General features: G+C 35.6%; 1 protein-coding gene across 1 annotated transcript; it reads right to left on the bottom strand.

Moving 5' to 3' along the window:
- Nucleotides 1-9,367: 9,367 nt before the first annotated feature.
- Nucleotides 9,368-11,123, bottom strand: LOC107788604 (uncharacterized). The gene is made up of 2 exons (XM_016610291.2): nt 10,973-11,123; nt 9,368-10,817 (listed from the first exon to the last, which is right to left on the bottom strand). Exons 1-2 carry the CDS (start codon nt 10,993-10,995, stop codon nt 9,587-9,589), a joined length of 1,254 nt encoding a protein of 417 aa, XP_016465777.1. The 5' UTR covers nt 10,996-11,123; the 3' UTR covers nt 9,368-9,586.
- Nucleotides 11,124-15,134: the final 4,011 nt, after the last annotated feature.

Here is a 15,134-nt window from a genome sequence, read left to right as displayed (position 1 = left end):
AAAAATAATACTAATAGTAATAATTTTGACCTTTTAAATTATTTTAATTCTTATCCTATATATAAAAAACGTAACAAAGCTAAAAAAAAAAACATATATTAAAATTTTAAAAATATTTACATAGTAGAAGGTGGTAAAAATTCAAATATAGTAAAAATATTAGGTGCTCACAAGTCACAACAATTTGCCTACCGGCCACAACCAACTCCAAAGATACAACAAAAATCAATTAATTTCAAAGCAAATAGCTCATGGTTCCACACAACGTATATAAAACCTCAAAACAACAACAGGGATGGAAAAGTAACTCAGCATAGGACAACACCTTCTTTAATCTAAATTTCTTATAAATATATTAACGCTTCTTTTTAAACTTATTTAATTAATTATTTGCAGATGAAAAATCCATAATGAAATTAATTTCAAGAAATATCTAATCAACAAACACACGGAATTCACATAAAATCCAAGTGGCGATCACCCCAAATTATCATATAAAATATAAACTCGATAAACAAGGAACGAGGCATGACAATTAGAGGATTTACTATGTTCCAACAATTTTTTAATTTAATACATAAGGGTGTCTACGAATTTAAACCGATATAATTTGCACATATAAACCAAGTTCGTACTCGTCACCTCACATACATGATTTTCAATCACACAATTTCCATATAAGACTCAATGCCTAAGGGGAATTTTTTCCACTCAAAGGTAGGCAAGATACTTACTTTTTTGTATTTAGGCCGATATTCCAAAATAACCTTCTTGCTTGAATTGAACTCCGGACAGCTCAGATCTATCCAAATTGATTGTATAACTTCATTAAAATTCATCGAAAATAATTTCGGATAATAAAACGTCGACTTAAAATTTTACATTAAAAAGTCAACCAAAGTCAACGCGGGGCCCGCCTCTTGGGACCCGACAGAATTTTTACAAAATCTGAATACCCATTCCGATACGAGTTCAACCATACAAATTTTATCAAATTCCGATAAAGAATCGGCCTCCAAATCTAAAATTTATTTTTTTGAAAGATTTTACAAAAATCTCAATTTCTTCCATCAAAACTCGAATTAAACGATGAATATAACCATATATTCATGAAATATAATCACAAGGGAATCAAGAACACGTACCCTAAGTTGTGTAAAACCCCTCAGACAATTGTCCAAACCGAGCTCCCCAACTCTATTTTTATCAAAAATGGCAAAACAAAACCCGCTTATAGAGCCTCACCTGTTTCGAGCACCACAGGTAGGGTGGGGGCGCTGCCTTTGGCGCAGTTTCCAGATCTCCAATTATTCCCGGCGCCAGGGCTAGCGCCCCACGCTACCCTGGACGCTGGCGGCGACCGAAAATCTTTCTTGACATGGAAATGGGCATAACTCTCTCATACAATGTCCGAATTCGACGATTCTTTTTGCTATGGCTCTGAAATTTCAATACGGATCTAATGATTCAATCAAAACTGAATTTAGAGCTCATTTAGTTAATATAATACCACTTATTCTTGAAGAAACGACGTCGAAACATCCTAGAAAAATCCAAATTAAATTCCGTTAACCATGCGAAATCCACCCGAGGCCCTCAGGACCTCAACCAAATATATCAACAAGTTCTAAAACATCATACGAACTTAGTCGATACCTCAAATCACATCAAACAACACTAAAAAAATACAAATCACACCCCAATTCAAACTTAAATGAAACTATCGAATTCCAACTTCTACATTCGATGCCGAAACCTATCAAATCAAGTCCGATTGACTTCAAATATTTGTACACAAGTCATAAATGACATAATTGACCTGTTCTAATTTTTGGAATCGAATTTCAACCCTGATATCAATAAAGTCAATTCTCGGTTAAACTTTCTAAAAATCTTTCATTTTCCAACCTTCGCCAAAATGCGTCAAATTGCCCTACGGGCTTCCAAATCCAAATTCGGACATACGCCTAAGTCCATGTCCCCCTCTTCTATCTGTACTCTTTTGCTTATGAATAAACATGGTAAGGATCTTGCCTAACCCCCCACACCGAAGGCAACATGTCTGAAGGTGGTGGTTTTAAACCAAAAAAAGACTGTCACAAACCCTAAAACTCTGAAAAATTAATAATGAGCATGTTGTAATTACACATAAACAAACAAGAACAACAAAATAATATTCACGGTGGTCCCTTGAATAACACATAAACAAAGATAAAAATTTACTCCGCTAGAAAGTTATCTGCTGGTTTGGTCGGATCCCATAACTTTAGTCCAAACATATTTGCATGAAGAAACTCACTGGATATTTCAAAAATTAAATTCGAAATTTAATTTTTCTAAAATTTATAAAATTTAAATCTTGGCTCCACCTCATGACATGACAGAAGGTATTATATCATTGTTCCTGACGTATCATAATTGTGTTATGTGTCAAAACAATAGCCTGCCTTATCATGGATCAAAGACTAACAATATATGACGAATGTGTCATAAGATTACTATATTATTGTGAGTATATTACTTCGAGAAAATGACACTGCATATAAAACCCGTCTTCGAAAAGAATGTGCTGCATACCAGAAGAACCTCATTAGCCCAATCCCCAAAAGAAGAATTAATCTAAATCGCACAACGTTTAAACTAAAGATAGTTAGTTGATATTTTAATAAAGGTAGAATTCATGAGTAATATGTATAAAACTATGTATAATCAGTATATAATCTATGTATACTGACTAAAAATAAAAGTAAATACGAATGGCTATTTGTGTAAAGATCCCTTTGAAAAGACCCAATTTTTGGTGAAAATAGCATGTGCTGGCTAGTTTCTGGATTGAGCGTTTGTAAAGTCATCGAAAAATATCCATTATTTTATGTGGAGATAAAACCTGGACAAAAATACCCTAGCTGAAACCCGAAAAATTCTAGCATACTATGCTGGATTTTGGAGCTCCTGTATAAACTTCCAACATATTAATTATGTTGGAACTCCAGCACATTATGAAATTCCAGCATATTATGCTGGAATCTCATATTAAAAAATTTGAACTACAGCATATTATGTTGGAATTTTGCTGGATTTTAAGGATGTTTTGTTCAAATTTTATCTTTATATGAAAAAAGGGCTAAATTTCGATTTCAAGTAGTTATTTTTCAATTACCAATTATAAATCAGGTTATTTCTGTTCTTTTCCCCCCAATTTTTGGCTAAAAGAAGCCCATGTTGAAAAGGTTCAAATAAGCGTTAAACCAAAATAACTGACGATTTAACAAAAACAAAACCATTAAGAAACTCGAATAGCGGATTGAACTGACGAATTAAAAAGAACAGGTCGAATCGAACTTAAACCAATTTCAGGAAAAACAAATGGAACTGAACCAATTTACAAACCAAAAATCGAAAATTCGAACCTACATAATCAAAAAGTGAATCAAATATTCCGATGCCCCCCCTTAAAAGAAAGACTGCCGGTTAAGTTACCTATTTTGACTTGCCATAACCTCTTTATAGATCATTATCAGCTTAATTCATTTGACTCATCTACTCTTTCGACACTTAATGGACCTGTTGAAATTTTTAGAAAGGGGTTGGGTACGTTATAAAATTAATTACGTATGACACATTAATTTTCTTTGGCTTTCTCTGCCACTTTCTTTTACCTACCTACTCATATTCAGAGCTTAAATTTCCAAGTCTGGGGAATAATGAGTCAGAAAACAGGGATTCGACTTTGCGATTTCTTAGAGCAACGGTAAAGTTTCCGTGACGTATAGATCACGAGTTTGAGATGTGAAAGCAATCATTGATACTTGTATTAGATTAGACTATTTACATCATGTCCCTTGAGGTGCGGCTCTTTCCGGGTCCTATGTGAATGCGGAATATTTTATGCACTGAGCTGTTCTTTTTATCTCTAGCTCACTCCTACATTAATTAATGGCGAATGAGTAATGACTTTACTTGGGATTTGCCATAATCCTTGTTTAACATCATTGGAGCTAAGGTAGAAAAATATCACAAAACCATACTACTAGTACTTCCCTAGTTCACGGTAAACACTTAACATCATCCTATGTTTACACTAAATCAAGTAATTTAATTTTACAGTAAAAATTAAAATGACAATACGTATCATTTAACCATGGTCAAGCAAGAAATATATGTTTGAAAAAAATGTCTTGCATTAATTATTTTTGTCTAAACATCAAACGCGAATAAATTTTTATTCATCTACGCCGTAAAAAGCCCTTGTTTAGAAAAGGATGAGGATGATTTTGGGGGAGCTTCCAAAGGGAGTCATGTGAGTTTGTTTGTTGGCAAGTTAAGTTTTTCCGACTGATTCTAATTAGGGGTGTTAAATGGGCAGGTCGGTTGGATATGAGCGGGTTAAATACGGTAATGCAAAAACGGATAAACTATTTGACTCGACCCATATTTAATACAGATAAAAAGTGAGTTAACCAACGGATAATGTGGATATCCATATTATCCATGACTTCTTGAATATGATCACTTTTGGGAAAATTCTTAGTCTCCCAAATTTGAGTAACCCCAAATTTGAGTCTTTGCAAAGGTAAAAGGTAAACTCATTAGTTATCCATTAGCTATGTATTTATTAAGTGGATAATATGAATCTTCTCCGTATTTGACCCATTTTAAAAAAAGTATATTGTGAGTTGCTCTAGTGGTGAGCACCCTCCACTTCCAACAAAGAGGTTGTGAGTTCGAGTCACCCCAAGAGCAAGGTGGGGAGTTCTTGGAGGGAGAGAGCCAAGGGTCTATCGGAAACATCATCTCTACCCCAGGGTAGGGGTAAGGTCTGCGTACACACTACCCTCCCCAAACCCCACTAATGAGATTATACTGGGCTGTTGTTGTTGTTGTTGTTGTTGTTGTTGTTGTTATTGTATCCAACTCATTTTTTTAGTGGATATGGATGGATATATAACTGTTTTCTTTATCCATTTTATCACCACCAATTCTAATAGTAGGATGTAACCAGGGGCGTATCTTGGGGGTTTCATGGGGCATGTGAATCCATACTCCCCGCCCTAAATCATGTATAGTAATGTTATATTTTTTAAAAAAATATTTAAATATATGTGTGCACCGATGCTCAAAGTATTATATGATGTGATGGTTATTGAGTGTACCTTTCTAGGTGAGGTTATGAGTTCAAATCTTATGTCAATCTTGTTGTTTTATTATTTTTTGCGCATTAATTAAGCACTTTTTCCTTTTATTTCTTTTTTTGTTTGGTTAATTCTTTCAAAATTTTCACACATTGAAATTTCTATTCTTCTTTTGTCGCCGTAAAATCTTATATGATTAAACGAAATATGTATATTAAAATTGTTAGCAGTGTATGATGTAGCATATAGTCAACTGATCTCAATATTTTCAACATGAAAAATAGATATAGAGGTAAGAAAATTACTATTTTAAAAAATAAAAATTTGAACTTATAATTCCAAAAGTGTAATGGGTACGCAATCGTAAGAACTAAAAGTTGAACCCGTAAAATTTATATTATGGATCCACTTCTTCTTAATAGTACACCCATCCTGCCAAAATTCTAGATCCGCCTCTGAATGTAACTTGCTAATTTTTGAATATTTCAAGGACATTTTTGTTCACAAGAATAACTCTAAGGATGTAATTCAAGTTTGTTTATATTTAAGGATATTTTGACTAGAAAACTCAAGAAATATAATTTAGGTATTTGTGTGGCAACGACGAAGCAGACGTAAAATTTGGAAAATTTGTCTCAAATAAGACGAAGTTGTAATATCGAAATTCTACAGCCATTTGTAAAGCAAGAAAAATCTCGCAATTTTCAATTTAGACCGTACCTCGGCACCTATTTCAAGATTGGAGGGTAGTTTGAGTAACGTAGTCGGCATAGGCACTTAAGTATTTAAGTACATTGATTTTCCTTGCAATAATGACCAAAGGAAAAATCGACAATAATTCGAAGCACCAATATAGAGACAAATGCTTAATTTCGTACGCACGTTGTGTAAAAACTTAGTCACATTCCCATGTTACTTTAGCTACTATAAATAGACCTCCTTCTTCAACTTCAACACTTCCCAGCCATCCATTAGTATATCTTTAGTCCTTTCTTCTGCCTTTTTCTTTCACTTATTATATATTGAAAAAACTATGGTGATGTTGTGGAAATTGCATGGGAAATCTGTAAAGCTCAGGAGGGATAGCACCATGGAGAGACTATACTATCTGGCAAATGAGATCTAAGGAGGGTAATGCATATGCAAACCTTACCCCTATATACGGTGTTGTTGTGGAAATTGCTTGGAAAATCTGTAAAGCTCAGGAGGGATAGCACCAGAGAGAGATTATCTTAATGAGCTTAATTAACACTATTTAGGCTTTCTTTTTTGACTATCGATCTGTAGCGCTATCCATCCTGAGTTTTATGGCTTCTTCATGCTGTCTTTTGGTTCATGTTACTGTGCTTTCAATGATATTTTATTGTTTTGTTTTTTAAAAATGACTTAAGTTATATACAAATATATTGTAGATGTTTATATACCACAGTATAGTTAGTCAGTTGTCAAGGACGACTCAATAAAATATGTGGCCTAAAGCAGAAGGTTAAAAAGAGTCTTTGCTTAATAGGAGTAGAATCTTTATATAGTTTATTTGAAGTTTATTCTTAGGGGTCGTTTGGTACACGGGATAAGGTGGTATAAAGTGTGGTACTAAATTTATACTATGTTTGGTTGATGATATAAATTTATACCGTCAACCAAACATAGTATAAATTTAGTTCCAGACTTAATCCTGAATATCCTATCAAACTTGGTATTATTTTATTCCACCTCCCAGGTGAAATAAATTAGTCAAGAGATTATAATCTCAAGACTATAATCCCGAAATAATTTAGTCCGCATACCAAACGACCCTGATCGTTTATATTTAGACTTTAGCGGGGTGAGCGACCGAGCATGGAAGGTGTAATAAAATAATTCCAAATTTGATGGGATAAGGTGGGATAAGATGGGATATCCTGAATAAGATGTGAGATTAAATTTATACCGGTTTAGTTGGCGGTATAAATTTATACTCGTACCAAATGACCCCTTATTGTTTCTTAAAATATAAAGTACTCAAATTTTTGAAGGACCTAGAACAACTAGTATAAAGGCTTGGGGGTTAAGCCGCCCCTATTATATGGTTGTATCTGGTTTAAATGCGTATTTGCAATGGCGGAGCCAAAATTTTTATCAAGGGGTGTCAAAATATAAAAAATTAGATACACCAAAAAGTCAAGGGAAGTTAACTTATAGTAAATATATATAAAACAGAAAAAATTATCTAGCAATACAGTTTAATGTTTTGGCGAAGGTGTGTCGATTGACACCCCTTGATTGAATGTGGCTCCGTCACTGCGTATCTGCAGTTAAATTTTTAAACTGATCTGATTATATGAATATTTTCTGCACCATCAATTTATATAAACTTAAACTCTGAAGGAGGCATATGATTAGCATGAGCGATAGATGAAGATAGTGTTTTATTCATATCTGGTGCAAAGACTAACTGGATATACACTTCTGCTATAGTATTTTGTTTGTTGTGCAGTAAAGGGAATCTGGCAACATTGGGTCACTACGAAAACAGACAAGTATCCAATTGTATGTGCTTCAGCTTATCGCATTGTTGTTCATTTTAAATCTTATGTTACTACCAATGCAATAATTTGGCAAGTTCTCCTGGTGTGTGACTTGCAGTTAATTATGTTACTGATGTCTTTTTGACAATGCTCATTACCTACAAATGAAGGCAGAACCAGGCTTATCATTAGGCAGGGTGGTGTAAGTTGCTGACCGCAGCGTAAGCATATACAGTCACACCTCTCTATAGCAGCATCTCTATATAACAACCATTCACTATAAAAATCAAGTTTCTTTTAGAACCAATTTCCAGGATAGGCAATGTTGTGAACCAAGGTATTGAACCAGCAGACAATATGCCAAGTCTTTTTGTTTGTTTTGCTAAGGAGCAGTCTGGAACCTTCCCCCTTCTTCAATTTTTTCCTTTCTTTTAGTGTTTATCTTACTTTTTGAGTCCATTGTAAGCAGATTTGCTAAGTTTGAGATTGAATCAAAGAAGTTTCCTGTTATTGAATCAATTATCTCTGATAAATTCATAACATGTTATAATATATTCTTTATAACAGCACTTCGCTATAACAACCAAAAAAATCTGGAACAAACAAGGTTGTTATAGAGAAGTTTGACTGCGAAGCTGGTCTTTGTCAATGCTCTAGATCTTTGTCTTGCCCTATCTTGGACTCTGGATTTCTGGAGGTCTATTCTGCAGGCACATTGAATTCATCAGTATAATGTCTGAGATTAAACAGTTAGTAGATGCCATCGGTCTTTTCATTGGACATTGTTTTCGTGAGGCTAATGAGGTTGCGGACAGAATGGCCTATTTAAGCCACCCACTGGAGGAAACTCACATTTATAACTACTTGCAGACAATGCCAAGGCAAGTGAAAGGATTACTCAATGTTGATAGATGGCAATTTCCATCTTTCCAAATCAAGAAGAGAAGGTCTAATTCTCTAGAATGTGAGCCACCTTGAACATCTCACCTTATTACCACTTCTTAGAGTCATTGTTATGTGTTGTTCAATATTTTGTCTCAAAGTCAGGAGTTTGCTGTGTCAAACTCACAAATTGTAACAGAATGCCAGGCTATCCCCTCCTTCTACAAATCACTTTTTGCTCTTCATTGTTATGTGTTGTTCAATATTTTTCTCCATAAGAGCTTGCAAATTTTCTCTAATAATTCCTTCACCAAACCAAACAACATTAGTCCCTTAGTTCTACCTGGTATACTCGGTGCTCTCTTTTCATCCCACCATTAACTGTCTACTGAAATTGGTGGCACACATATACTCTGCACTTTATCCAACCCCTGCCTCTCTTCCCTTCTCTCTCACTGTTTGCGTTTACTATGGCTTGGATTCTGAGGACACATCCATGGATCCTTATAGTGGTGTAATTTTCGAACATTTTACTAGCCTTCAATGACCAGTTGCATATCAATATTTCAATAAGATGCGTACTTTGACCTCCGCCTTCATTATGTATAACTTCAAGAAGTAATATGATCCCCCCTATAACAAGAATGATGAGCAGAAAACCAGCAAGACATCCTTTCTAACGCACTCAAACATATGCTTATGTTTTGTTCATTGACTAATAATTTGAGCTATCCTAATCTGAAACTGTACATGATTGGTGATACAAAAGAAGACAACTCTTTGACAGTGTAACAACAAGGTTATCAAAAAAAAAAACAGTAAGAGGTCTAGAATAGAGGATTAGAACATCAAAAGTCTCTTCTTCTTTTCCTTTTGAATTCTATGAAGAGTGATAGACTATATATGTGGCGAATAGAAGGCTGACTTTCTGCTTACAAAAAATGGTATGCATTCTAACCTAAAAACTTTCTAATCTCTAGTGTAGCAGACTATATAAAACAAATTACAAGGATGATGAAACGAAACAGTAAGTTCTTATAATTAATGAACATCATCAAGAAAGGATTATATATCAAAATCAAAGTTAAAGACAGACAAATCTTTGATACTATCCTCCGGTTGCCAACTAATCGAAGAATTCGTATCAGCTTGGTTGCTAATAATTCCATCTGTCTGCTGGTCAATTTGCTGGTTGTATGTACAATCAAATTGCTCCTCATTCTTCACATTGTTTAGTTCAGCAGAATCTTGAGGGACAATCATTGGCTTGAAATCAAATGATTCCTCTAAAAACTTCTGAAATTCTTCATTATGGTTCTCTGCCAAACAAAATGTGCCTGTTACTTTTGTTGCTTCGGTTGAAGAATCGTCTTCCATTAGCCAATGCTCCATGTATTCTAGACGCCTGCAAAAATCTTCACTCGGGTTTTCAGTAGACCTGAAATCCAATGGTTGTTCTTGCAATATATTCAGATCCTGTGGCTTCACATCTGTCGTCTCCTCGTTCGTAATGTGCAAACTGTTTGAGACTTCATACGAGTTCAGGCGTTCCAAATCTTTATCATGTACAAACCCATCCTTCTCGATTTCTTCCTTTATAAGTGTCTCAACTTTAACACAACAACTTGGAGACTTAGAATCAGTTCTAGAACTGCATCCTGAATCGTTTAACTCGTTCTCGTAATCCTCCTCTAGCATTACACCTGATTTCTCAGTCAAACAACAACAAGAAGAATGTTGCTTTTCATCTGCTGTAACTACTGATGTTGCAAAAGTGGACTGATCAACTCTAATCTTTGTATCTTCAGCACCTGAATCCTCATGATCAACAGATGATTGATCAGTCGATTCGAGTGAAGATGTTCGAGCAATGTTAACAATACTCGACGAGTCATTCTGTACACAATAATTCGGGAAGTTAAGTATGGCATTAGAACCATACATAACCTTAGCAGCTTCATCATAAGCAAGAGCAGCATCAACAGATGTAGAAAAAGTACCGAGCCAAAGACGTTTACCGCTAGTTTTATACTGACCACTATTATATACAGGTTCTCTAATTTCAGCTACCCACTTTCCCCATATCCTTTGTCTAACTCCTCTGTAAATACAACCTGAATTCTCAGGACCGCCTTTTCCGCGCATACAACCTTTTCTTGATCTCTTAACTGGGATTTTTCTCTTTTTTTTTACTTGTACATCTTCAGTGCTAGAATTAAGCTCCTCATAATGATTTTTCCACTTTAACAAAATTTCCTCTAGAGAATCACATCCATTGCGCCTTCTTTTCTGTTTCCTGTTTGCAAAAGAAGCCATAATTTTATTTTAAATAAAGATTAGAAAGAGGCTATTAATTAACTACAAGAATTGTACTATAGTGGCAAGTAATTGCAGCGAATACTAAGTACTACAAAGTTGGCAGTTGTTTTAGTATTTTAAAAAGAAAATCACCTTTGAAGAATGTGAGAAGACATGTACGTCAAAGGTGTTAATTTATAAATCTGATTTGAAGTCTTGTTATTTGCTTTGGCCAATGGAATATTTGTCGCGCGCTCTCCTTGTTTGGGTGTATTTATATAGTTCAGTTTTACTTCTTCAAATCCTTTTCCTTGTCAAATTGGGTTTCACTATTTCACTTATTTTGGGAAAATAAATACTCCTACTAAATAAATAACGTGCTATTTTGGTACTTAGTGTAAACGTGTGCTGATTTAAGAAGGAATGTGGGCGAATTTTGGGGCACATAGGAAACTTAAAACGGTTTTTGTTTATGATAATGCTTTGGTTGGCTGTCTTTATTTTTTCTTGGCGACCACGGAATTTGTCTTTTCCTGTCTCTTTCCAGATTAGAGATCTTTCATTTTCAACCAACACAAATCATAATAAATTGCGGCTATTTGTTTCTTGCGCGCAAAGAAAGAAAGGCAGAAGAATAATATAGTAAGGTAACTGATCAATATTACATCCATCGGCAGAGACGCCTTCACTTCATTTTGGTCGAAAATTCACAAAAACATATACTCCTATATAAATAGAGTAATATTTTTCTTAAAAATTGGAAAATATATAATTGGAAATACGGGTGTACATGGATCGAATTGGTTCGCTTTTTATTAAAACTAAATCAGACCAACTATAACTGTTTGGATTGATTCGGTTTTATCGGATTTTTCGGGTTTTTCAGATTTTTTTATTACATGAATATTATTTCAATCTTAATTTATTAAATTTTTAGTAAAGGTTGAAAAAATTGACAAACATATGATCGAAAAAAATTGACAAACATATGATCTATTAAAATAATTTTATAGGAGAATTTTGTTAATAACACATGATAGTTACTTTTTTAGTCGTCAGACAATAATTTTTCGTTGATGTATACTTTCAAGGTTAAACGAATTTACTAATTAAACGTAAAAATTAATATGATACCTAATTAATGATATATTCTATTTAATGTTAGATTGTCGAAATACCACTTCAAATTCGAAAAAGATATAAGAATTTAATAAATCTTGACATATGAACATGGAAGAATAAAGAGATTGATGCATTTCAGAAACACTTGATAAAAAAATGATCATATAACCCATTACTTAAGGTTAATAAAAATTGAGTACTTCATATTCTATTAAATATTACATCCCATAAGAGAATCCCAAATATTTTTAGAATTTTTGTAAAGAGAATTCTATATAAGGTTTTAAAAATATATATAAAAATTATATATTTATATATCGGTTTGGTTCGAGTTTTTTACTCAATACCAAACCAAATCAAACCAAACATAGTCGGATTACGTATTTACTCCATTCTTTTGTCGAATTATTAATTGTTCAGACAAGTCAAATAGAGTTGATCTTTACAAGTCAAATTATAGTAACTTACGAACGAGCAATTTTTAATGGCAAGGCCAACAGTTTCAACGTTTGATATAATATGTAGTAGTATTCAATACTATTAAATATACTTCGCACCCAGTATATCTCCAAATAAAAATAATTTGATAAAGCTGAAAACAATTCCTGCAAAAATATGGTCCTACCACTATATCCAAATGCTTCTTTATCTATCTATGTTTCAACCTTGTCTCATAAAAGAAAATAAAAAAAAGAATATTTACCCGAAAAATCGGATAGACTATGGGGATGGGAATGATGAACAGGGAAATTGAATAAATTGAAACAAAACAAGCACAAAGAAATCTCAATGTATTTGAGAAAAGGATGTGTTTTTTGCAGTCTATCTTGTGTATCTATAGCTTACAAGGATTCTCCCTTTATAATAGAGGGTCATTGCTTTATCTATAATAAAAATAATGCATATAGTGGAGGACCCATGATGATTTGTCTCTTCCTCGGTTCCCGTCAAGATTCTCTCCCTTGGTGTGATTGTAACGGCTCTTGTCTGCGAGCTTGATACTGGCTCGAGCTCGGTATTGGATCGAGCCCTCGGTCTTGGATCGAGCTCGATTCTGCCTTGGGGTATCGATATTTGGGGTGAGTGTTGGTCAGTCTATGCATCTTCGATAATCTCCACTTTGCCTCGTAGTTCGATTTGGATATGAGCTCGATAATGATACCGAGCTTGTCATTGATTGGTCTTAGAGCTCGAAGCTCGACTCCCTTACTTCGGATCTCGATCGAGCTTGTCATGCAAATACCCTTTGATCAAAATATTATCGTCTCGACCAGTCCGTATGACTGACTCAATCGGTTTTGACCGTACACAAATAGTTCCCTCGTTTCTCGAAAAAGGATGTGGCGAGAAACGATATGATTTTCCAACAGGTCGATCAGATATATGCTGATGTTTACATCGATCCCGACCATGACGTATGTGATAGTTGTCCCATCAGTTCGATTTTACCAAGGCATTTAATGTGTGTCAGACGGTGATCGGCCACCGCTGATATTGAATCGCCATTGCTTCAATCCATAAATAGCCTTTCCTTCCACTATTCATCACTTTTACGTCTTCAATCTTCCAAATTTTTTAAGTTCCTTTTCGTCTTTTCTAAGTTTTCTGCCTGTAAATCTGTGAGTTTTACTGCAAACTCTTTCTTAAAACACCAAATACTCACGTTCTTTGTTCACGAAATTTTAAATGGCAAAAACGTCTAAAACTGTTCCGCAAAAAGAGACCGCTTCTTCATCTCGACCTGCTGGTGGCGAGGATGTGGAAGAGCCCCGCCCTTAGGAATTCATTCTGGTAGGGTGTTCGACTGTAGGTGATTTTAAAATTGAAAAGCCTTCTCCGATACCGGGTCGGTGTGAGCTGATGTCGAGGTACCAATGTTCAATTACCGAAAAAGTTCTCGATAAAGTCATACAAGAATGCAACTGGGATAATAAACTCGTAGTAATCCCATCGCTTGATGGATCAATTACTACCCACGTCGAAGGGTTCTTAAGTGTTTACACTTATCCTTTCACGTTGGGACCTCTAGACCCTATCATCGTTTCCTTTTGTAAGAGGTACGATGTGACCCTCGGCCAAATCCACCCTTCCTTTTGGAGGATAGTGATTCTTCTTCGATTTTTCTCGAGCAAGGTCGAGGGGCGTATCTTCACCCTCGATCATCTTATGCGCCTTTACAGTCCCCGACTTTATCGAGGAGGGTTGATCAAGCTTGCTTGCCGAGCAACCAAAGCATCATTCTCGAGCATAGACGAGACTCGGGATCGGGGTTGGATGGGCCGTTTTGTTCGAATCAAAACTTCGGACCTGATCCCTGCCGATGACTTGCCATTTCCCGAGAAATGGAATATGAGCCGTGAGTAAACGTTTCTCTTTGCCCGTTTTGATTTTGTGATTGCCTTTTATTTTGTTGATCCATTTTTCTTTTCTTATCACAGTCGTGGCTCGAATGCCGGAACCGATCCCGGATCTTAAATAATGGATCGAAAGTCTGGTGTTGCAGAGACCGTACTCCTAGCGTGCTTGGGTCGAATTATCAAAGGGTCGATGGGAGGCCCGCAGTCATGGTAAATATTTTTGTCGATTTGTCTCTTCATCGGTTTGTATGGTAAATCTCCTTTTTCCCTTTTGTAGGACTCGGGAAAGATGTAATCATGAGGCCCCCATCTGGTGGCGAAGAAGTTCCCGCCCTGAAGCAGGTAAAAGAAAGGAAGAGAAAAGACGTATCGGGCTCCCCGAACTCGGAAAAGAAGAAACCGGCTAAGAGATCTCGAAAGCCGAAGAGGGGCTCTGGTGTTATGTCTTCAAAAGCGGCCCGCCATTTAAGGGACGAGCCCGAAGAAGGAGAGGAGAATTTAGCCTGCGTACGGGCTAATATTATGATTCAACAGTCTTCCAATTTGGTAGAAGCAAATCAGGGAACCTTGGCCATAATCCTAGAACAAGAAGAAGACGAGATTATCCCTTCTCGAGCTAAGATGATTGAAAGGTATATCGATGGCGGATCTTCTCGGGCAGTAGAAGGTATTTCAAGGGATGAGTTTGGGATAGTTGACATTGGCGGATCCCCTCAGATTTCAGATGCCATGATTCGAGAGGCCTTCATATTGGAGGATCGGTCCTATGAGGGTATTCAGGAGTCGGCCGATATCCATGGTTTTCTGGAAGGGCTCGAGTCAGGTGCCTCATAGGA

Source organism: Nicotiana tabacum, chromosome 24 (genome assembly GCF_000715075.1).
Source record: "Nicotiana tabacum cultivar K326 chromosome 24, ASM71507v2, whole genome shotgun sequence".
NCBI lineage: Eukaryota > Viridiplantae > Streptophyta > Magnoliopsida > Solanales > Solanaceae > Nicotiana > Nicotiana tabacum.
This window is presented reverse-complemented; position numbering and strand designations above follow the sequence as displayed.